Here is a 24,089-nt window from a genome sequence, read left to right as displayed (position 1 = left end):
TTGGGGTGCTCACTGGGTGCCAGCTGCTATGACTACTGAGGTCATATGGAGAGGTAAAATGGGGTCAAGGGGAAGAGAGCAAGCTTGGGCGTCCCCCGGTGCAGGAAGCAGGTGTTGATGGGCTGCGCTAGGTTTCTCACCTCATGTCATGCTCTCCACAGACTCAAGGTGGACACGGTCAGCAGCCTTCCTTGAGGCCTACTACTCCTGAGGGGTGCACATCTGGTCAGCCTGATTCTAACGCCAGTGCTTTCCCCCATCCCAGACCTCACAACCTGGCCAGAAAAAGACAGGGTCCCTGGGCAAACCCATTCCAGAAACTGGAAAGCCCAGCAGGGAAAGGTGCTGTGTAATCCCCAGGAGAACCTAGACTCTGAAATTGGTCCTGTCCACAAAGTGTTCCTCATGTTCCCAAGGACTGCTACCTATGGCCACAGGGCCCAGAGCCCCTGGGTTAGAAAGGAGCACCGGAAACCACCCAGCATGACCTCAGGGCCACAGGGGAGGAAATGGGTCCAGGAAGCCTCCTTGAGGGAGAGCTCTTGAGTGCTTCCCTGGCCCCAGGGCTGGGCGTGGGCTCTTTGCAGGTCCTGTCACCTGGCCTCAGGTAGTGCTCACCTTGGCCTTCCCAGTTTAGTGAGATGGAAGCTACTTTTGTTCATGAACAGGCGATAAAGCAAGTGCAGAGCTGATGGAGAGTGATTTTCCCAGGGCCACAGAGACCAGAGAAATCCTAGCTTCAAATCCAAGAACTTCCCAGGAAACACTGACCAAAAGTTATAGAGTTCCCGAGTGACAAAAATAGAAGGGTCCCCTTCCCTTCCGCCTCCCTCTTCCTCAGCTAGGCTGTTAGGAAAGTGCCATCTGGTTCAGCACCCTGGTCAGCACCCACTATCCAGCTTCGTGGCTGGAGCGGGCTTTGAACCAGCTTAAGCCAACTGTCCACTACCCCAATCAAAGATGGCCTGCTCCTGGTGACAGGCAGACATCCCCCAGAGGAGGGGACCTGTGCCTAGTTGTGCCTCCAGTTCACAGCCTTCCCTCCTCCTCCTTTTCGGATAGAACCACAGGAGCAGTTACACCCTTCAGCCTTCTTGTTCCCAGGATGTAAATTCAGGTGTGGAGCCCACGACGGGTAGATGAGCAGGAGGCCTGGGCCATGGCAGCTGCAGGCTCCTGTCCCCTGCGGCTTTCCTATCTGTACATCGGAGGTCAGGGTGGACCTGACTCAGATTCTGCCCACATGAGACTCCAGGGCTCTAGGTGGGCTGTGGGCCTGCCTGTCAGTACCCCGCACAGAGCTTCCTAATTCAGACAAACCACAGGCCTCAGAGTGGCAGCCACAGCCCAGATCTGCCACAAGCCTGCGTGTTACTATATTTGATAAGCTGCATGATGGCATAGTAGTAGATCTGAGTTTTGACTGACGTTCATCAGGTGTGTGACCCTTGGCAATTCACTTAACCCACCTGTGTCAAAGCCTTCTATCTGTAAAAGGGAGGTGAGGTCACGAGGTTTAGATGTATGGAAGATGTGTAGACGAAGAAGAGGGCCTGGCACACACACAACACTGTACTAAGAAACAAATGGTGTAATGTGTGAAGGTTCAGTTCAGGGTACACACATGGAGCGTTTCCTTCTCATCCAGCTGAGCCCTGTCCAGTTCCTCTAGGTCTCAACACCTAGGATTCAGCCCATAGCTGCTGGGTCCCTTTGATCTCAAACACAGGTCAGGCAAGTATAAACCTTCCAATGCACACCCAGTTCCCAGAGGTCCCCCGTCCTCTCCTGGACCCTAGCTCCTCCAGTGTGGTGGGTGGGGAGGAGCAGGGACAAAAGCCACTCCTGGTGTTTCGGATTTGGGGAGGGGCTTCCGTTTTGAGCTGGGTCTCCAGTGGGCTGAAGGTACGTACCACTGGCGAGAGCCTCCCCTGGACCCTCAGAGGCTCAGCCCATCTGGGGGTGCAGTCACCTGTCCACTCCACAGCTCCCAGCCTCCTGTCACCTCCCTGCATCAGCACTTGAACCCCCAGAACAGCAGTGTCCCCCGCCTCCCTTCCAGGGCCCCAGAACTCTAGGAGGGGGTGCAGAACTACCCTTCCCCCACCGACCCTGGCACCAGCCTGCCCTCAGGCCCCCACCCCAGGAATCCTCCAGGTCAGAAGTGGACTTTGCATCCACCTTGGCGAACACCCCAAGCTTCAGAAGACACATCCAGAGCCCTCTCGGAGTGCCCGACTCCTGCTCATCCGCCCGCTGCTGGATCTCCAAAACCTGGCACCAAACAGCTGCTCCAATCGTTGCCAAAAGAAAGAATGAGGGATGCTTGGATGGGTGACCCTTAAGGGGCCTACAGGGAGGCAGGGGCCAGCCCCCTGTTGAGGGTGTCCCCATTTCTGGTGAGTGACTTAGTAAGCCCTGGGGGAGGGGAGGAAAGGGTGCAGCTTTGTGGCCCCAGCGGGTGGCCTCTCACTGGGCACAGCTTTGGCCTCAGCCACAACGCAGGCAGTGGGATAATCCCTTTCATCATCCTTGCACCCACTCAAAGTCCAGCTGTCCAGATGCTCAGGAAAAACCCAGCGCTCTGACAGCCACTGGGCAACAGCCAGAGCCGGCACAGGTGCCCTCTAATCCTGCCCCTGCCGCACACAGCCACCTGCTGTGTTCCTTAATTCACCTGCTGAGCCCTGGAGCCATTTGCACTTGGGCCTCAGCTTTAATCTCTGATGGGGGAAGATGGGGACTCTCGGGAGAGACTGACGATGGACAAATGAGTCGGCAATGATCACAACTCGCCTCTGGGTGCCTAAGCCCCATGAGTGGCTGCATTGAAAGATGAGGACACAGAGGAATCAGAAAGAGAAGGAGGATGTGAGAGACTGGAAGAGGGGAAGAAGGAAAAGACGGGGAGGGAGAGAGATGAGTTTAGCTGAATGCCGTGGGGCCTAAGTTGGTGCTGGCTCAGATGCTGTGCGACCGCGCCCCCGGGGGAAGAGGTTGGCATGGCAGCCGCCTTCTTTCCCAGTGCTCCCTGCCCTCCTGGGGCCAGCACTCGTGCCAGAAGAGCTGGTTAGTGAGCTTCCTTCCACTCACTAACCTTCCCCGAAGCCAGGAGATCTGGGCTGCTCCCTCACCTGGATGGCTCGGAGGCCAATAGGGACGGGCTGCCAAGATGGAGGCCTAGAACTCAGTGTTCTGTCTTCTAGCCACAGTGGGAGCCCTCGGAGGAGGGCCGGGGATGCTGGCGTCCACAGTGCCAGTGTCACCCCTACAGGGCGTGTGACAACTGAAGACTCTTCCTGCCACACACATCTACAAACCATCATGGGGTAGACAGGACCCCTTGCCACGTGCCCTGCACGGTACTTGTATGAACTCAGTCTCCATGGTAACGCTGTGACTTGAGCACTGTGGGTGCCTTCCTTTGGCAGCTGATGAAGCTCATGCCCACAATGCCCTTCAGCCTGCCTTGCCTCATACTGGCACAGAGCCCATCCCTTCCCCGGGGCACACCTGGCTGTCAAGGGTCTGCACATACTGCTCCCCTCTGCCTGAGGCCCTCTGCTTCCTCTTACTCTCACCTCATTCACACCCCCAGTAGACATCCCCCACCCCAGCTCAGTCCTCTGCACACCCCCACAGCCCTGGGCACCCCCTATCACAGCAGCGATCACTGAGCACCTCGAGGGCAGGGTCCATGTGTGCCCACAGTGCCCACGCCAGAGAAGAGGGCAGGGCAGGTGCGGAGGGAGGAATGAACACGCACAGCCAACGTCTACCACGCAATTCCAAAGCACCAGGTCTTGGGCCAAGAGTTTTCCAGACCATACCTCATCTACCGCTCACAGAGCCTTCTGGGGAAGAGGCTTACAGATGAGGAAACAGGCGAAGAGATAGCCAAGCAAACCCTGAGCACCCAGCCCTCCGTCTCTGGAGCTAGTGTCCCTACACTCTCCCCTCCACGGACACTCAGTGGACCTCGCTGCAGGGGCTCTGCCTCCCATCCGTCTGACAATTGCATGAGGAGGAAGCTCAACAGCACTTGCCCTCTAGGCGGAAGAAGGTGGGAATCCCACCATCCTCTGTCCTGGTCCCGCCCATCTGCTCATGGACAGCCGGCCAGGAAGAGGAAAAATGTGGGAAGAAGGTATTTGGGGAGAAGACAGGACGATACAGCAGGGGTCACTAGGCTCTGGCCACTGGGGCGTCGACCCTCCTCCAAGGAGGGGTTTGGAAGTCTGGAGAGCCAGCCCAACTCTACTACGACCCACCCCTGAAGATACCCCAACACCTGACCAGTAAATGCTAATGTAACTCTACCGCGAGGAGCTCCCTACATCCCAGCCCCAGCGAGATGGCAGCCATCTGAGGCTCCACTGGCCAGGGACATGGAGCCCATTCTCCAGGAGGAGCCAATAGGACCACAGGGCCCTTCCTGCCTTTCAGGGGACATACACCCCTCCTTCCGCCTGACAGAACCCCACCTCAGGACTTCTTCTGCCCCTTGACAGAGTATCAAGCTGTCAACTTTGACAAGGCCCCTGCCCGTGTTTCTTGGCCCCAGCCCCTGGGGAAGGAGTACAAGATTTCTAGTCTCCCTCTGGAAAAGCAGAGAGGTGGTACTGTCCCCCAAAGACACATCCGAAGGGTAACCAGAAGGACCTGGCTGGCCTGCTTCCCAACCCAGGGTCACAGTCCCCTCTCAAAATGCCAGGGTGGAAATGCTCCTGGACATCTCTCCTCCCGTCCTCAGGGTGCGGGGAGCAGAAAGGACACCCGATAGCAGCCTGGCCGGGAGGGGACACCTGGCTGATACCGTGAAGTCAGCATGCGGGGAACAGCACAGCCTGGCTGGTGCAGAAAGAAAACGTCTTCAGTCATCCAGAGAATGCTCTGGCTTGGAGCCGCTTTCCCAGAGTGCACGTCCTTGGCTTCTGAGCAAGGTCAGGCAAGAGAGAGCTGTGTGTGTGTGTGTGCGCATGCACACCCTTGCACAGGCACACACTTATGCTCATGTGCACATGTGTGTGCAGATGTGTACATGCAGGGAGGGCAATTTAAAGAGAATCCCAGGGAAGGTAATACTATTCCCAAGAAAGGGAGCAATAATGACAGTGTCTCAGGAAGCGGCCTTCTCAGCTGGGAGACTTAGGATGGCTGAGGTAAGTGGGCAGAGGTGCTCATAAGACACTGGGCTTCCAAAGGTTCAGGCCTGGGCTCTGTGGGTCCTCAGGCGGGACAGAATCAGGCTGGTGTATCTCACAGGCTTCTAACCACCCAGCGAATGCCTCCCAGGTCCAGCTGGCCCCTGGCTGGCCTGACGAGGCTGGAAGAGGGGTCTCCATGGATCAGCGAGCCCCAGGTGGCTCCTCAGTACACACAGCTGTACCAAGACTCAGAGAGAGGGAGGCAGATGGGCTCCCAAGCTCCAGCACCAGGGTTTAGTGACAAAATAAGGCCCTTCAACACTTCTGGGCATGCCATCTTCTGCATCCCTGATTCTTAGCCCTAGGAAGGGGTCCAGGAGACTGGGCAGGGACTGTGGGGCTCTGGAATCCCATACAGGGCCCACGTTCCCTGGCAGCCACAGGGAATTTTAGTTACATTCATCTGTCCCTTCAACAATAAACACCTACTATGTGCATCAACCAGTTGGTCACAGTGTGAGTGCAGCATGAACTCATTAGACCAGAATGCCAGCCCTGGTAAGGCCTGCAGTCCTGCAGGGGACGAGGGGGAAGTACAGACAGGAAATAACAGGACACAGCCTGCTGGGTGGCGATCAATGCTTTGCTCCAGACAAAAATAAAGCAGGCAGGAGAAGAGGGAGTGAGGGAGGGCATGAGGTCTGCCAAATCCCCTAAGGAGGTGAGGGAGTGGGGCTTGCAATATTGAGGGAAAGAGCCTTCCAGGCAGAGAAGCAGCCAGTGCAAAGGCCCTGAGGTGGCAAGGTCAGGAATGGCCAACATGATGGTGGCTAGAGGGGAGTGGGCGAGAACCAGGGCTGGGAATTGAGGTTGGAGGGCACAGGGACCACAGAGCATAGGGCCTTGAGGCCACTGTAGGGAACGGGTCCAGGTTTGGGGGACCTGAAGCTTATGGAGTTTATGGGGCCATCCTTAAGAAAAATCAATCAGAATTACAAATACAAAAGACAGCTGAGAACTTGGAGGGGACTGTGCAGGTGACGGACACAGGCCAGCCTGGCTGTGGTCAGTCCACTTCTGACTGTGCCTGGAAACAAGAGGGACACACAGGGGGAGCGTTGCGGGAGGGAAGGAGCGAACAGACCTGTTAATGGACTACCGAGTGGCTGATGAACCAGGTCGGAGCAGTCGGGAAAGAAAGCCAGGACTCCAGTGACCAGCCTGGTGGGAGAAGGCGGATCACATTCTGAAAGTAGAACTGACAAGATCCATGGGTGGGCAGGAGGGGAGGTGCGGGTGGAGGCAGAAGGGTCGACCCCCAGGTTTTAGCCCTGAATGACTTAATCCCAGTCATTGTCACTGGCCCTCCTGATCTGCACCACACCCCTAAGGCAGGGTTTTCATAAAACCAACTCTGCAAAGAAACCCAAACTCAGAAAGGTAGAGTAACTTACCTAAGGTCACACAGCTGGTAAATGGCAGAGCCTGTATGCAAACCCAGGTCTTCCCAACTCCAAAACTGCTATCTGTTCAGATACACCAGGACAAGCAAGGTGTGGGGATCCTAGTAGCTTGTCAGATGAGAAAAGTTCCTGGAGGTGAGGAAGCTCACCCAGCAACCACAGGGGCCCCTGGGATGTCACCACACCTGACCTCAAAGGAACGTGCAAAGGAAGTTCTCAACCCTCCGTATCCTTCCTCGATGACTTCCTAAACCTCCTTCTGACCCACTGGGTAGGAGATCTCAGCTGCAATCTTGGGGAAATGTTTCTGGCATCTCTCAAATTTTCTTAATTCACTGACAAGGTAATGATTGCTTTGCTCCATTACAAACGTTTTCTAAAGGAGTTTCCACATTAGAATGCAAAGCAGGTTTCTCTGGCTTGGAGAAAACCTGAGATTTAATCTTCTACCACATTTAGCCCCTAAATACAATTCACTGCATTTAAACTGATATGAATTGATGGTCCCAGATGCAACCTCTCAACAGGTTTAGTATCCAAATGAGTCCCCCACTGTCATGGTAATCCATAGGGCTTGGGTTGATATTTTTGTTATTATCATTATGGATTTGAAAAGCCTCAGCCCATCATTTGGGGTGTCCAATCCTACTGTCGTTACCTCGCCTGGCTCACACCACTTTCTTTGGCTTCTCCTTGCTTGGCACTTGGGAGAGACTGGCACACCCACTGGAGCCCAGGACTGGTGACCCTTTCATCATCCTGGCCTTTGTTCTTTTCGACACCCCAACAGAACGTGGAAGGCCAAGCTGAACAATCCTCATCCGCTCCAGCTCCTCCCCCCACCCCAGCTCTACTCCTGACAGAAACTGCCAGCAGGAGCAGCTATTTGATCTGTCTCAGAAGCTGTGATCTTACACCACCCAGCTGTCCCACTCGCTGGACTGAAGGCTCATGTTACCGGTAATCAGGGCCCCTGGAAACCCCACGTCCACACCATCCTTCTACTACGACCCCCACAAGACAATGAGAATTCCCAGCCCACATGGAGATGGAGTAAGTGGACCCACTTGTCAGCAGGGGGCTCACGGAAATGACCCCTTTAGAGTCTTCATACCAGTGGCCTAAGAAGGCAGGTCCTCTCAAAGCCCTCTAGAGCCACTTGGACTGGATGGTGCCTCCCCCCAAATTCTCCAATGCTTTTATCTCCTCACCCCCAAATCTCTCTTTTCTCATCAAGAGTTTAGAAAGTATGGAACGAGCTTGGAAATATTCCACAAGCCAGAGAACAAATGTCCATCAACCAGGCTGAGCATGCCTGCTTTCCCCAGATCAGCTGTGGCTACGCTTTATTAATAAGAGGGTAAGTGGGAGGAGACAAATTCAGCGTTTAAAAAAAATTTTTTTTTTCTGCTGTCAGAATAAGGTCAGACCCAAGAGACGATGCTATTAAGGAAGATCGGTGAACAAGAACACATCATACCCACGGATATACCACAAAGTTGTCACACTTTCTTGTCTGAAAGATTCTCTGTGCCCCCATGGGTGGAAATGTGCCTCTAACTTTACAAAATGTGCTACCACAAAAAATTAGTCACTACAGGAAATTAGACCCTGAGACCAAACGCAGGTTGTGGCAAAATGGGTTTAAGCCTGACTGACCCAGGGGGGCTCTTCAGCAGGACAGTGAGATCTGCTAGCTTCCTGACGTGGTCACAGAGCAGGGCATGGACAAAGACCAGTTCCTGGTGGACACCCTCCTCCTGCAAAGCGGGGCCAGAGGCAGAGACTGGGTTCCCACTGCCAGGGCAGAAGTGGCCAGAGGGGTCATCCAGTCCACACCCTGTCTATACAGACCGAGTGACTGAAGGCTGCAGAGGAGAGGGTCATGCATGGTTCAGTCAGTTGGGATGCCACAGGGGGTCACCCCAGTGCTGGCTTCTCCCATCACCATGAAGCCACCTCTCACCTTAGAGGTCAGCATGAAAGGTGCCCCTCCGAGATCACCCCACATCTTCAGCTAGCCAATGAGGGTAGTGAGGCCCCAGAATTTCCCTCAGCTAAGGAACGGGACAGGCAACCTTTCAAATGGCTCCCAACCCTTGGAAATGCCAAGAAACCTCATCTTCCAAGAGCAGCGGTTTCCAAACTTTGTATTTTTAGCAGCAGAGCCAGCAGAGCTGTCCGCCAAACAAAACCTTCAGCAAAACCTCGAACTGCAGAACAGACCAGCGGGCACCTGCCTGAGCGGGGCTGCCCTGGGCTTCCCCTCCAGCACCCAAGACACCCCAGCCTCCTTCAAGGGGCCCCATGGAGAGCTCAGTGTCAAGCCCCAGGCCTTTGGGGCCTTGGAGCCCTGGAGCTAAAGCAGCCAGAAAGGGTGGGCTCTTCCTTAGGACCCCTGGAGGGCGTGGCTGGGCTCCGAGACCTGGACAACTTCGTTCTCCACCAGGGCCTGGCCCCCATCCCCGTTCAGCTGCCTCATGCGCAAGTTGATGGAGCCATACGTCTTCCGGGCGCCCCTGCCGGGGACGAAGGTCCGCCGGCGGTACAGCTCTCCCTTGCACAGGGAGACCATGAGCAGAACGGACAGGAGCATGCCGCCCACCGTGAGCAGCCCCAGGCCCGCGATGATGCACTTGTCCAGGTGGGAGCCCAGGCGGGCGTAGTACATCTCCAGCCGCTCCATCTCCCTCGCTGTCACTGTGTCCGGGTTGACGCGGGCCTCCCGGGGGATGGCGTAGGCTGTCACCACTAGGAGGATCCCACTCACCAGGAAAACCAGGGCGGAAACGAAGCCATAATCCACAGGGCGGCTCACCGGCTCCAGGCCGGGCCCCTCCTCTGAATGCAGGGACAGATCATCCCGCTGGGACCGGGGCAGCGAGGGAACACCCCCCAGAGGACTGGGGGAGCTGTCCAGTCTGGCATCCCTGGGGTTCTGGAAACGGGTCTCATGCTCCTCCAAGGAGAAGCCAGCATTCTCCACGCCTGCCCTGGACGGGACCACTGGGCCCAGAGGAGTTGGTCTCCTTGGGACCTGGGGACCATTGCTCAGTGTCTTCAGTTCCAGACCAGGGGGAGATGCCATTAGGAAGGAGGAACCCAGCTCATCCCTTGGCCCCTCGGCAGCTAGAAGAGAAAACAGAAAGTCAGCTGAATTTAACCAATCTCTACCAAGTCCCTGTCTGTGCCACACCTCACACTTGACCCTGGGCACAGACCCTCTCCCCCACCGGGAGCTCCCCACACCAAGGAGGAGCTGGGGAATGGGACAATGACAGAGCAGCGTGATCCATGCTAGGACTGGCTCCACCACTGGCTTGTGGGAAATTTACTGAGTGGCTTTGGGAAATTCACTTAGGTTGTCTGGGCCTCAGTTTTCCCATCTATAAAATGGCAAAACTACCTCCTACTTCGCAGGGCTTATATAAGGATTGAGACAACCCATATAAAGTACTTGATAGAGTAAGTGCATTAGTGATGAGCCATTACCACGATGGAGAATTCAGGCTATCAGGTTTACCCCTTGAGCTTAGGCAAGCGAGATAAGCTCCTCCCCAAACTCTCTGCTCTCACCTGTAAAATGGGAATAAACAAAAGCTCCCCCCGTAGGATTGTTGTGAATATTTCATAAAATAACGCACACAAGGCCTTGGCCACTTGGAGGCGTGAGCATCACCGTATGAGAGCGGAGGGTGGAGGTGGGGGAGGCGGTCTGGTGGAGGCCACCAAGGTGTCTTGGGAACCAAGAGAAGAGCAGGGAAGGTCCAGGAGTTGGTGGCAGTTGAAAGCCAGATCTCGGAGGAAGAAAGGGAAATTCTGCAGTAACAAGCGGGGGTGAGGGCATTCTGGAAGAGAGAGGGGTGCCTTGGAGAGCCACGGGGGCCCTCATGGAAGACTGAAAGCCAGGCCAAGGAGCCAGGGAGAAAGGTAGCGAGGTACTGGAGCAGGGAGGGCTGAGGTCCGCTGGGGTTTGGGATAGACGGTCTAGAAGGGGACAGAATGGAGGGCAGTGTCTGGCAAGGAAGCAGACAGGTGGGCGTGGCCTGGCTGGGAGGACAAAGTGGGTGGGACTTGAGGGCCACTACTGAGGTCAAAGCCAAATGCCTCTGGGTGGAGGCCTGGACCAGGAGAGTTGGGAGAGGGAGGCAAGAAGGGGCGACAGAGAGGCGACACCTCACCTAGTACCTGAGCACAGAACGTGTGCATTCCCATCACGGGATACCGAGGGCCAGATCTGGCTCACAAAAGTTCTGCTTTGTTTTGTTTATTCATTTGTTTTTGGTGAATTTGTTGCCAATACATAAAAAGCAAAAGTTTGACATTTTAAACTTTGGATTACTGGCTTCTCACAAAATGGAAGAATCTGGCCGCCCTAGGTCTCCATCCCCTCCCAGCTCTCCGCTGCACTTGGTAATCAGTCCTCCCTTATGCAGCTTTAGTTCCTCCCCCACATCTCCAGCCTCAGTCCCCTTCCCTGGCTGTCACTCCTGATCCCACAGCAGAATCATGCTGTTCCACTTACAAGTTGGTAACCTGAGGGTACATACACCCAGGGGGCCCGGCACACAAATCCCCACATGGCACAGAGACCCCCAGATGCAAAGCAGCTCACATGCTCCAACACATCTACACACACACTCATAAACACGGTTCTCTGCATTCGCAGGCCAGGTTTATTCCCTGATGCTCTGTGGTTCTGCATATGTGGTGTGTGTTTTTGAATATGAGCAAATGAATGGAGTAAGAATGAATGAAATGAACAGGCGGAGGAATAAAACTCCAAGGGTCCAGCACAAAAGGCACATTTTTCAACCTTCCTGACCTTCCTTCCAATATGGACTTACATCTCCCTTTAGCACAGACAGGGCCTTTCATCTGAGTACAATCCTCTCTCGACTTACAACCCATTTCTATCACTACATTTCTCTTTCTAGAATTTTGATTTTACAAATGCTTACTGAGCACCCATGACCTGTTGGACCCTGTGTGGGGTACTTCACTTAAAAGTATCCCCCATAACCATCATCAGTCCCAGGTCAGGAATTACTATCTCCATCTATAAAACAAGGCCTAGATCCTATCACATGTATGTGGGGGTCCAGGAGTTGAATGCACGTTCCTTAAGAATGATTACCACCCCACAAACCTTTAAAACCACCCACTCCCTTGCAGGTGCCAACACCCCACGCTCCTTTCCTGGCTCTTCCAGCAGGAACGCACAGACCCTCCACTTTATCCAACTGTCTAACAGCAATCATGAGCTTCCAGAGTGCAGAGATACATCTGAATTTCACCTGGGTCCCCAGATGCCCACCCAGACTGCTCTCACTTCCTGGGGAATAGACAGAGAGAACAGAAGTGTTGATTGGCTTTCTACTCAACACCAAAAGCCACCAACAGCCCCACAGTGGGTGCTACTTGGTCTTCAAATATGGTACCCACTCACCGGGCCATCAGCACCTTCAACAGAACTGTGCTCCCAGAAGGGCCCTGGAATTCCTTCCCCAAATAGACACACGGATGACTCCATATCCCAGGGGAAATCTGAGGCACCCAATTTCTTGGAAAGGAACTCTCGGTCACCCACCGGGAAACCCAAAACTTATTCCTTAGGATGCCCAGTGTAGGGCAGAGAAAAGAAACCCCCCCCCCCCCACTGCCCAGCAGCACCCAAATATCTCTGTTTCTCAATCAAGGGTTCAGAAGCCCACAAGACCATGCACGATTACCCAAATGTAAGCAGAGACAGACAAACTGACACAGATGTTGCACCCACCGATTGCACCCCAGAATCATCTTAGTTACTCCAATTTCATCTGCAGTTGGACAGGCCCTGAAAGACACACCCCAGTTCCATACTCAATCCCCTGGGGGCGTTTCCCACAGCAGTACCCACAGACACAGGAAGATAGAAGTGTGACCCACAGATCTATGGGTCACTCTGGTACCCAGGAGGGGGGAAGAACTGGTTAGAGAGAGGTAGACAGAAAAAAAAAAAAAAAAAAGAAAGAAAGAAAAGAAATAGTGAGTTCACCCCTAGGGCTGCTGAGATTGAAGCCTGATCCACCAAGACCTGCCTGGGCCCAACACCCCACCCATGGCGCACACTGACACCCGGGGAGACGGACGCACAGCGAGGATGGGTGAAGCTTCACAAAACCCAATCGATAGACACACGCATGAGTTGTACACAAAGCCTCGGGGCGCGCAGATACGCACACGCAGGTCCACGCTGTTCTACCCAAAGTTCCGCGCAGGGAGCTCCGGCAGCCGGGCAGCCCCGCAGTCCACCGCACCCGCGCGCCCGCCAGCCCGCAATTCACACCCCCTGCTCCTGCCCTTGACCACAAACGCCGCGGGCCGGGCCAGGCCGGACCGGGCCGGGCAGCGCCCGTAGCAGGGCGGCCCGGGAGGCCGGGATGCACCGGCGCCGGCGTGCGCCCCGGTCCCCACGCCGCATGTCCTTCGGCGGGCCGCGAGGTCAGCTAGCTGTCCTTCGCCACCACTCGCTGCCCCCGGCCCTCAGCCTCCAGCCGCCCCCGCAGCCCACCTCGGCGTGGGTACCTGTGCCCGGCCTCTCTTGCCTCCCCACGCGGAGGCGAAGGGCGCCGGGTAGCCAGCGGGCGAGGTGCGTCCTCCCAGGCGCCCGCCCGCCTCCCGGCGACTGGCGCCCGCCCGCCAGCCCGCCTGCCGGGGTGTCGGCTGCAGCGCAGCCCCGGAGGGCGCGGGCCTGGCCGCCTCTGCCCGTTCCTCCCGGGCTCCCGCCCCCTTCCCGCCCGGCCGGAGCCGCGGGCGAGGCGCACGTACCTGCTCGCGCCGCGCGGGGCTACACCGCGGCGGTGGCGACCGCTGGGGGGCTCCGGGAGGAAGCGACAGGGAAGGGGCGGGAGCCCGGGATTCTCGGGAGCCGCGGATCGAGCTCCGCCCTTGGCCGGCGAGGGCGCCCGGAGAGTTAGCGCGGGGAGGGACGGGGAGGCGGGTGAGGGACTGGGGCGAGCGTGCGGGGGTGCCAATCCATCCTCCTTCCCCTCCCCTTAGGGCACATCTGTACCGCCAGCGCCTGGGCTGCAGGAACCTGAGCTCCCAGTCCGCGGTCCCAGGGTTCGGGGGCGGGGCGGGGGGAGGGGCTGGAGGAGAAGACCCCTCCCCCGCCACTGGGGAGCCCCTACTGCGCCAAAGCCAGAAGCGTCCCCCGCATCCTGGACACCCAGCCCCAGGTAAGACCCGGGGTCCTCTCTGAGGTCTGCAGGTCGGCAGTCTCCTCCGGCGCTTGAGGTTCGGTGGCTCAAAAGCGCCACCTAAAGGCTGAAAGGAAGCCTTTGACGAGGCCTGCCACCCTTCTTTCTCTGGGGCCACAGAGTGCGCGGCCCAAGAGGGGTGTTCTCTGGGGCACTGCCGAAGGCCGCGCACACCCTCGCCATCCAAGGGCCAGCTGCAGTGCCTCCTCTGCTGGGAAGCCTACCTGGCTCCTTCACTCGCAGCCTCTCCCCGGGTGCCTCCATCTGATCTCTCCCTTTGCCTGCCTGAGAATCCTCTATCTCTGACCCGCGTGATTTACTATTTAAGGGCAGCCTTCTCCTTCAGACTGACAACTCCTGGAGAACAGGGTCCAAGCCTGAGCCCCCAGAACCCAGCGTGTGGGTGTGGTGTACAGGTAATGAGTGGGGGTGACTTCCTCGGCTTCCGTCCTTCACTGAGCCCAGACTTAGTAAGACGGGGAGAGTGAAGTGCTCCCGCACAAAACTCAAGGAGGCACTTCCTCTTGCCGGCCCAGAGAGAGGTCTGGTCTGAGGAGCATGGCGTTCCCAGGAGACTCCCTGGCCTCTCTGAGCCTCAGAAGTTCACCTCTGTCCATGGGTGTCATGACCGTGCAGGCTCCTGGGACTTGGAAGACTGGCAAATGAGGACCCTGTTCTGGCTCCTTAGCTACCTCACAAGCAAACCCCCATGTAAAGGCCTATGCAGTCTTCACCCACCGGGAGAGCAGGGGCCACCCTGGAAGCTGGGTGCCTGAGTCTCCTGGGCCAGGGTAGCACAGCCTGTGCAGAGCTGGTAGGACTGGGAAGGCCTGTCTCCTGCGGAGACTTCCAGAGACCTGGCCCATTGTTAGGGTCTCCAAAGGGAAGCCAGCCTGGGCACCAGGTGGGGGATGCGGTTCCAGCTGTGCCACTTACAGCCGTTTTCACAGCTCAGTGTTCTCGTCTGTGAAATGGACTTGGCAGGGGTACGGGACTGGACTAAAAGCTTCCTTGCAGCATTCACCCCATTCCTCCCTGCCATGCCCTCCTCACAGCTAGGACCTGTATTTCTGCCAGGGACACCTTCTTCCTGATATCCCCAGTACTCATTCGCCTCACTTCCCCTAAGTCTTTGCTCACATGTCACCTTCTCAGAGACACCTGCCCAGGTCAGCCTTCAAAACATTCTAGTGCCCCAGCACTTTTACTTCTTCCTCTGGGCTTTTCTCTGTAGCATTTATTAACTCCTGATATTAGTTTATTTCTTTGTTTATTGTTGCCAGTAAAACACAAGTGTCCAGAGACTAGTAAGGGCTTTGCCCATTTCCCTGATGGGAGCATCCTCAGAGACTAGAAAAGGAGCCAACACCCGGAAAGCTCTTGATAAATACTTTTTTAATGAAAGAACAAAAGAATATGAGCAAGTATTTATTGAACACCTGTTATATACTAGTGAACTAGGTAAACCCAACCCTATCCTCAAGAAGCTCATATTCCAGATATGTCAATGTAACCCTGCAGCTGTAGTAAGTGCTACCAAGCAAAGGGACATTGTGAAAGTCTCAAGCAAGGGTGCTGACCCAATCTTGGGGGTAGGGATGACTCCCCTGAAGAATCGAGGGTTGAACCCAGATCAGAAGGATACAGCTGGGTAGAGAGCAAGGAAGAAAGGTCCAGTAGAGGACTAGCATGGGCAAAGGTCCTGGGGTAGAAGGCAGTACATTAAGAGTGAGGGCTGAAGGAGACAGATATGACTGATGTGGACTGCTCAGTTAGGACTGTGGTAGAAATGAGGCTGCATTTGTCAGTAGGCCAGGTCTCTGCAAAGTCCTGTAGGCCAGAGTTTGTTCTTTGTCCTCAGAGCTTCTTTGAAAGATGTGTGAACAGGGTTAACTAAACCTTTTCCTCTGGTTGCATGTGAATTTGACCTTTGGTTAATTGTCAAGCTCTGTTTCCTGGAAACAGAAAAAAAAAAAAAAAATTACGTCTGCCGTGTTATTGAGCAACATTGTCTATGATAAAAATGACCCTGAGGAGAGGCTGGAATGATCTATATGGCAATTAATTCGAATTGAACACATCAATATGAATTCATGCTTGGCTTAGTATAGATGCAGATGATTACATGTAGAAATATTTATAGACATTTATATAACACAGATTAGGATATGCATACTTATTTCCTTGCTCTGTAGTCGAGAGGCCTAGAAGCCGCGGTGCTCCCTAGCAATGAGCATGCCTCACACCCAGATCTGGGGTTCCAATGCCAACCTCCAATGAGAGGAGCCAGGCCTCCTTGGAGAAATGGAGCATCAAATGTGAAAGATGAGCCTGGAGAATCTTCTAGTGCCAGAGAATAGAGAAATGCTAAACGCACACACCCACATGCGCCAGCACACACACATGCACACACAGTAATGGGCGTGTGTCAAAGAACATAGGCCAACTTAAAGAAGTTCAATGTCTAAAGCTGGAGAAACGTGAGCAACAAAATAAATAAACTAATATTGGACTGCACCTGAAAGCATGCAACCAATAATCCACCAGTCAACACTGACATAAATAACTGAACAAACGAATAAACCAGTGAGTAAAAGAGATAACTCTCCCACGCAGAATTCTAAGTATGTAGATGTTTGGTCCTCAAAGATGGGGCCATAACTCTGTGATCCTGAAGTTTGGACTGTGCATAGTGACTTCCACTCCGAGAGTACATGGCGGAAGGGGTGGATGTAATTTTACAGTGGAGACACCTGACATCCTCATGGATCAACTCAGCCAGGTGCTCAAGGTCCACAGCAACCATCAGATCACGTTAGAGTAGGCACTCTTGATACGGCGCACCAAAGATGGCACTCAACTTCAGTGACCTTCATCTCGGTGACCCTCCTCTCCCGAACCCATAGCCCCAGGGCAATCTTGAGATAAACGCCAGCTGGATCCCCACTGAGGGATGTTCTATGAAATACCTGACCAGTTCTCAAAACTGTCAAGGTCATCGAAAAGCAGGAAAGTCTGCAAAACTGTCACAGACAAGAGGAGCCTAAGGAGATAGTGTGGTGTCCTCGATGGGACCCTGGAACAGAAAAAGGACAGTAGATAAAACCTAGGGAAATCTGAGTAAAATGTGGGCATTAGCTAATGACAATGTATCCATGTTGGTTCATTCATTGAAACAAAGGCACCACACTAATGTAAGATGTCAATCATTGGGGTCTCTGGGGGCAGGATATAGGGGGACTCTCTGTACTATTGTCCTGTTTTTTTTTGTTTTTTTTTTTTTTGTTGTTGTTTTTAAGATCTAAAACTGTCCTGAAAAAACAAAGTTGTCATTTTTAGCAACTGGAAAGAACTCTAAATATCTGGTGGGGATTATACTTTGGGCTTCCTGAACATGGTGACTCCTAACTGAACAAGTCTAAAGATACTGGCTCCCAAGGGCCTTGAAGATTTTAAGCCAGGCTGGGGCCTGCAGCTGCCCAGCAGGTGACACCTGAGCAGTGCTGCTCTGCTGGGCACAACAAAGACTTCCACTCAAAGGAGCACCTGGTGGCACAGAATGCTGGCTGCGTTAGCAGGCTGGGGTCTCTGTCTCACATTCTCCAGAGTAGGCTAAAGCCAGGTGTGGCCTCTGGTCACCTGTTGAGTCTGAGTGTGTAGTTGAACCTCAGAAGATTCCCCTGTAGACACTGCAGTGGGTGACGAGCTTGAGAGTGGTATGGTCAGGCCAGGCATGATAGTGCACGCCTGCAATCCCAGCGTCTCGGGAGGCTGAGGAAGGAGGATCTCAAGTTCAAAACCAGCCTCAGCAACTTGGCAAGGCCCTAAGAAACTTAGCAAGACCTTGTCTCTAAATAAATTATAAAAAAGGCTGGGAATGTGGCTCAGTGGCTGAGCACCCTTGGGTTCAATCCTTGGTACAAAAAAAAAAAAAAAAATAGTGACATGGTCAGATTTGCATTATGAAAATATTCTCCTGGCTACTCCCAGATACAAAGGGACAAGAGAGAAATCAGACCCTGTGGAAGGTTATTTATGGTCATGTTGGCATAGGTTCAGTCCTCAATAAATTAGTTGCAATTATATATCTGGAGACATTGATCTGTCAGAGAACAGGGGCCTCTTTGGAGAACATTAGAAACATCAACAAATACAGAATTTGGCAAAGGATAGTGGCATATAACATAATTTTATGGGTCATATAGATAAATATGTGCTCTGTTTATCTGTTGTCACAGAGCAAACCACCCCAAAACTTAGCAGCTTAATAAAAAAAATAGCATCATTTATTTGCTCGTGGTTTTGCAGTGTGGTCTGGCCTTGACTCGAACAGCTCAGACTGCACCCTGTGTCTGTGGACTGGCTTCTCACTGTCACCCAGGAATTTCCATTGTCTTTCACATAGTCCCTCTGTGTGGCTTGGAATTCCTCACACAATGGTGTTCTCCAGGCAGTCAGAGTTCCTACATGGCTCTCAACTCTCCCTCGTGTACAAAAGAAGCTGCTGGACCCTCTTAAAGCCGAGACCTGGAGTTGCCCTGCACTCTGTGGCTCACTGCAGGTCACAGTCCAGCCTGGATTCCAGAGGATGGTACATTGGATGCGTGGGCATAGGCCAGTTATGCACAGCCCACAGGTACACAGGGGGCATGTGTACACAGCAGAAGTACTACCACGCCTGTGTTGATGACACTCGTGTACAGCACAGGCGTGTGCAGAAAGAGAAGCAGGGAACTCATGTAAAGGCACATATAATCTGGACTTTGCCTTGTAGTCCCTTGGTGCTACTCTACAAAATACCTGAGAGTGGGTGATTGATAAAGATAGAGACTTCTCACAGTTCTAGAGTTTTCAAAATCTAAGGTTAAGATGCCATCGTTGGTGTTGGGTGAGGATTGCTCTCTGCTTTCCAGATGGCACCTTGTTGCTGGGTCCTCACCTGTCAGAAGGCAGAAGTGCCCAGGTGTGTTCCCTTCAACCTCGAGCTCTTTTTATAAGGATGCTGATCCCCCTGCCCCACAGACCATACCTCTAAACAGGGTTGCACTGGAGATTAAGTTTCAACACCAACTTTGGAGGGGACACTTTCCCTCAGACCAAGCAGACATCTTGTGGGTTAAGTTCCCCTGGAGGGTAGAATCTGAGCGCACGTGGGTTATTTGAAGGTCATCCCAGGAAACACAGTGGAGGAATGGCAGCATTAGACCATGAAGGAAGGATCTCCAAAAGGCCAAGGTGCATGGATGAGCAGGTGGCTGCTGTGGGCAACTGGGGTCCCACCTGAGAACTGAGGGGACTGACCTGTTTGTCCTTGTTGAGGGCTGTCCTCGGTACTTCCAGCCTGTCCTCTGCACAGGTCACGCAGGTGCCTTAAGCAGAGTCAGATGTGTTTACAGTAGAAAGCCCTAGGGACATGTGGAGAAGGGGAGTGTGCAGGAATGTGGATGGGACGCAACAGCATTTGCTCCTGGATGCAGGGGCAGGGGACCATTTTCAGAAGACAAGTGATTGGATAACTAGCCTTGTCTGTCTGGGCCAAAGGGAGGGCCTACTGGAAGGAGGCAAAGAGCCACAGAAGAGAAGTAGAGCTGGGAGTCCTGGGTAACCCAGGTAGTCCTCTTGGTGCCCACTCTGGTTAGCATGAGAGCACAAGCTTACGTGGTAGGACAGTAGGGTGGGAAGGCTGGGGGGCTGTCACCATGTGTACACTTCTCCCTGTGAGACTTCCTCCTCATTTGTATTTTGCAGGTGGATGAGGGCTAAGGTGCCCAGGGTCCTTCCAGATGTGGAGGACCCCTACCCTAGAAGCTAGACACAGGGAAGAGCTAAATGACAACTTGACCCACTTGCCCCCCTGAGAGATGAGAAAACCCGGCCTTCGTGTCTCAGGGCAGACCACCACCACTCTTGCATCCTGGTTTCCCTGTCTATCTGGTTACGGTCACAGAAGTCCTTTCTCCCTATGGATGTCACGGGGCTGTTGTAAGGACCAGATTCAGTCATGAACAAGAAAACTTTTGGAAGAGAACACAACACTTGAATACATAGGGAGGAGGAGGAGGATGGAAAGGACTTTAATGGGAAAATCTCGAGCACTCTGCTCTATTGTTAGGACATTGAATTGATTTCTGAAACAAAGAGACTCAAAATTATCATGTCTCCAATAAAAAAGAAACTGTTTCTCTCTCCTGTAAAGGTCTACTTGGTGGTTGGGGTCAATATGGCGGCTCACCAATCTCAAAAGGCCTGGGGTCCTTCTGTCTTCTGCCACCCTCATCCTGTGGGTCAAGACGACTGCCCCAGCTGCTCCTGTCACTACACTGGAGTCAGCAGAGAGAGATGGGGAGGCATCCTCCTCCGCCCTTCTAAGGGCACACCCCAGAAAGTGAACACATCAACTCCATTCATATCCCATTGGCCAGGATTTAATCACATGGCACACTTACCTGCAAGGGAGGCTGGGAAATGTAGTCTTTTGCCGTGTCAGAAAGGGAGATGGGGTTATTAAGGAACAGCCTACAATGTCTGCTGACTTGCTTGGGTAATACAGCCTCATCTTTGAGCCAGATGGTCACTGATGGAGCCTCCTACTGTCTGGACCACAAGCCCCGTGAGTTCTAAAGGGAACATGAGTTCTTGCTCACCACTGTATCCTCAGCACGCACTGCAGAGTCCGGAGCATGGAAGCCATAGTATTGGCTGACAGGGTGATGAATGGACAGCCATTCTGGCTTTCGTATTCAGTGGTAGCATTCTTCCTCATTCACGGGTTTAAATTCTTTCCCTTTCCAGGCCTTTTGATACCCTTCTCTACCCCCATCAACTCTGTGTGCCAAGTATTTCTGAGCCTATGAAGTAAAATGTGCTCTGAGCCAGAACCCAGAGTATGATTAAAAATAAATGAAACTTGCATCAAAACAAGTTAACCACAAAAAAATGGCTTTTCCAGGGTAATTAGGTGTTAGCACTGGAGGCCAAACATAGAGACTAATTACCAAGTGCTAATTACCAAGTGCGTCAGCACCGCAACTGTGGGCCTGGCTTGAACCCCTCCATCACTGGCCCTTCACCACTGTAGAACAATAGGAGGACCCTCCCCCAGTGGCCAAGGAGAATGAGTTCTGATTCCATCTTTGTCCCAACCTGTTGGAATGACGCTTGGAAAATCCATGCCTCCTGGGGTCAGGCATGGTGGCACACATGAGCTCCGGAGGCGGAGGCAGGAGGATCCTGAGTTCAAAGCCCACCTCAGCAACTTAGTTAGCCCCTAAGCAACTCAGTGAGACCCTATCTCTAAATAAAATATAAAAAAGGGCTGGGGATGTGGCTTAGTGGTTAAGCGCCCTGGTTCAATCCCTGGTACCAAAAGAAAAAAGAAAAAGAAAATCTGTGCATCTCAGAGCCTTGGTTTCCTCATCTGGAAATGATAGGATCTAACTGTAATCATTTGTAATATACAGGTAATGATGGCATCTAACTCAGAGACAGAGGATCTTAACTTTGTCATTTCCACACCCTCATCTCTGTAACTTTTCCACTGTGCTGGGCCCAAAGAAATAGCTAACAGATATATAATAAGTAGTGAGGTTCAAATGACTTGGTAATATCTGTTCGCACGGCATCTGACAGATTGTCCTGGTGTTTCCCTCAGAATAGTAACTATCTTTCTGTGCCTCTGTGAGTTTTCTGCAGTACCTTCGGGTGCCTTGGCACACAGAGTGACAGGTGACCCCGGGGCAGCTCAGACCTGCAGGTGTGCAGCCTGAAGAAAACCACGCCAGGCAAAAATAAACAATTTCTGTGGCTGGATAAATGTCCCCAAAAAAGGCCTGTGTGATCAAGCCTTGACCCCCAGCCTGTGGCACTCTGCCAAAGTGACCTGCTTGGGGAACACAGCCTCATCTTTGAACCAGCTGATCACTGATGGAGCCACTTACTATCTGGAGGGTATCTAGAGGTTCCACCAAAGGTGGTGGAGACTTTAAAAAGTGGGACCTAGTAGAAATCTTTTAAGTCCTATGAAAGTGATCCTGGGACCCTGGCCCCTCCTCCCTCCTTCTCTCTCCCTCTACTTCCCAGCAACCATGAAGTGAGCAGCTTATTCCACCTCACACTATGCTGCCTTGCCATAGTCCCAGACAACAGGACTAGCTCTGGGTTGAAATCCCAAACTGTGAGCTGAAATAAACCCTTCCTCTTTTTAAGTTGATTATCTCAGGTATTTTGGTATAGTAATAGAAAGCTCACTCAGAGATGATTGTTTCCAAATACAGAATTTTGGAGAGGTTTGTTATACAGTGTTCTTGTAACAATCCAACTTCCCTATCTGTGGCAAACTCAGAGTCCCTAAGAACAACTCTGATTGGATCATTTGCTTACCACTCAGACACACAGCTCTTCAAATACAAGTCACCCAAGAGCCCAAGGTCTTCCTCCTGACCAATCTGTGGTGGCTGCCTTGGGTTGGAGCACCCATCTCTGCTGCAGGCAGTTGTCCCATGATTACAGGGCCACATGAACCAAAGCCTGGTGACCTGCCTGGAAGGAATCATTTCTGGTCTCTGTGTTCAGAAAGAATGTAAACGTCACAGGCAGGAGTTTCTCAGATCTTCAGGTCTAGTGACAGCTGAACCAGAATAGAACTGGCACGTAGAGTTTTGTCTGCATGTGGCAATCAGATGCACCTCAGGCTGTAAATCCTAGAGAACAAGAAATGTGAGGCTCTTTACAACTCAGTTTAGTAGCTATGCAGAGCCTTGTTTTGCCTAAAGAGGGAAAGGATAAGGCCCAAGTGCACACAGAAAGTGTGATAGAGCCAGGTTGAAACCCAGGTGCCCTGGCTGCCAATATGGTACCCATTTCTCTGCTCAGTGGTCCTGAGGCTTGGAAGGAGCCCAGGTGCACCTCTGAGCCTACAGAGCCCCTTCCTGAGTCCCCGATCACTTGGGTCAGGCTTCTGCTGGCTGATAGTGTTCTTGGAAGAATTCTCAGCTTCCTCCTGCTGGGTCCCAGCCCATGCCCCGTGTCCCCTACCCACTGAGTTAGCTTCGTCTTCTGCGGTCGCAACAGATACAGGTTCTTTCCTATTAATTTGTAAACATTTTCTCTAATTTTTACTTCTATAAATTCAATTGAGTTCTATTTCAAATCTTTTTTAAATTGTGCCTTTTTCTGTGTTTTTGATTCCTTCTTGTATGCCTTTAATTCTTTGCAAAATATTTTTCAATAGCCTTCATCTGAAGTGGGGCAGAAGAATCTGATCTGGCCATAGATGGTGTCCTCTGACCCTCACCTGTGGTGGGTGGCTTCACTGTGTGTTCTGTCACTATGGATCATGAGTTCATCCTAAGGCAGCTTTATCTGTGGGTGTCTTGTGCAGCTGGGGTTGAGGGAAAGTCTCTCCAATGAGGACTGAATTTGTTTTTCCTGACACTGGAATCTGGGTGATGGACAAAATATAGTTACCTGGGATTACTCTGTTAATTCTCAGGGTTCCTGGTTCACATAGATAGAATGAATTTTTTTAAGACTCCACATCAGAATAGGTCTTATTTTTCTTATAACATTAGCTTGATTATTATTTGTTTCAATCTGCTGGAATATTAGCTCCGGGAAAGCAGAGACTTTGTCCCTCTGGTGTTGGGCTAGTGCCTAGAGGAGAACTTGGCACACAATAGATACTCAATAAGGATTTATTGGAAGGGACAATTTAAAAAAATAATCCACTTCATAGTATGCTGTGAGAATATCTGGGAAGTCAGTGAGGACAGTTTGTCCACAAATATTTTTTGATTGCCCAGTTACAAATGGAGTCGATGCTGCTGCTGATTCCATGACTCGATGACTTCAGATTCCTTTAATTCCCTTGGCCTTTGTCTTATGGTTGCAAGATAGTTGCCATAGCACCAGACATCACATCTACATTTAAGGCAGAAGGAAGGGGGAGAAAGTAAACATAAAGGGAAAAGCATCAGTGACACTTTCCCTTTTGTTAGAAAGGTAAAAGATTTTCCCTGAGGTCTAATGACAAATTTCTGCTTTTCTGATCTCATTTGCTAGGAATGGATTTCATGAGCAAGGGAATTTGGAATGTGAGCATCCCCCTTTGTCTAGACACCGATGGGTAAGTGAGAAAGGGAGGGAGGGGACTGGACCACAGGTGGGGTGTCCGCCCCCCGAAGAGGCATCTGCACACTTCATATGTGAAGCACAAGACGGAGCCTGGGAAGGAGCCCCTA

General features: G+C 52.6%; 1 protein-coding gene and 1 long non-coding RNA gene across 4 annotated transcripts; one reads left to right on the top strand and one right to left on the bottom strand.

The window, feature by feature from the left end:
* Nucleotides 1-5,047: 5,047 nt before the first annotated feature.
* On the bottom strand, nucleotides 5,048-13,550 carry TMEM74B (transmembrane protein 74B). Of its 2 annotated transcripts, none has more exons than XM_079128383.1 (2): nucleotides 13,421-13,550; nucleotides 5,048-9,739 (listed from the first exon to the last, which is right to left on the bottom strand). In XM_079128383.1, the coding sequence occupies exon 2, from the start codon at nucleotides 9,696-9,698 to the stop codon at nucleotides 9,000-9,002; it is 699 nt and encodes a 232-aa protein (XP_078984509.1). In that variant the 5' UTR covers nucleotides 9,699-9,739; nucleotides 13,421-13,550; the 3' UTR covers nucleotides 5,048-8,999. The 2 variants fall into 2 exon arrangements, with proteins under 2 accessions (XP_078984509.1, XP_078984510.1); XM_079128384.1 differs by lacking the exon at nucleotides 13,421-13,550 and adding an exon at nucleotides 13,178-13,311.
* Nucleotides 13,551-13,704: 154 nt separating this feature from the next.
* Nucleotides 13,705-21,247, top strand: LOC306654618. 2 transcript variants are annotated; one of them, XR_013761999.1, is made up of 4 exons: nucleotides 13,705-13,830; nucleotides 14,180-14,267; nucleotides 19,600-19,785; nucleotides 20,419-21,247. It is a non-coding gene; the product is annotated as an uncharacterized lncRNA (long non-coding RNA). The 2 variants fall into 2 exon arrangements; XR_013762000.1 differs by lacking the exon at nucleotides 20,419-21,247 and having other exon boundaries at nucleotides 19,600-20,207.
* Nucleotides 21,248-24,089: the final 2,842 nt, after the last annotated feature.

The sequence above is a fragment of the Sciurus vulgaris genome (assembly GCF_902686455.1).
Source record: "Sciurus vulgaris genome assembly, chromosome: 2".
In the NCBI taxonomy this organism is placed as follows: domain Eukaryota; kingdom Metazoa; phylum Chordata; class Mammalia; order Rodentia; family Sciuridae; genus Sciurus; species Sciurus vulgaris.
This window is presented reverse-complemented; position numbering and strand designations above follow the sequence as displayed.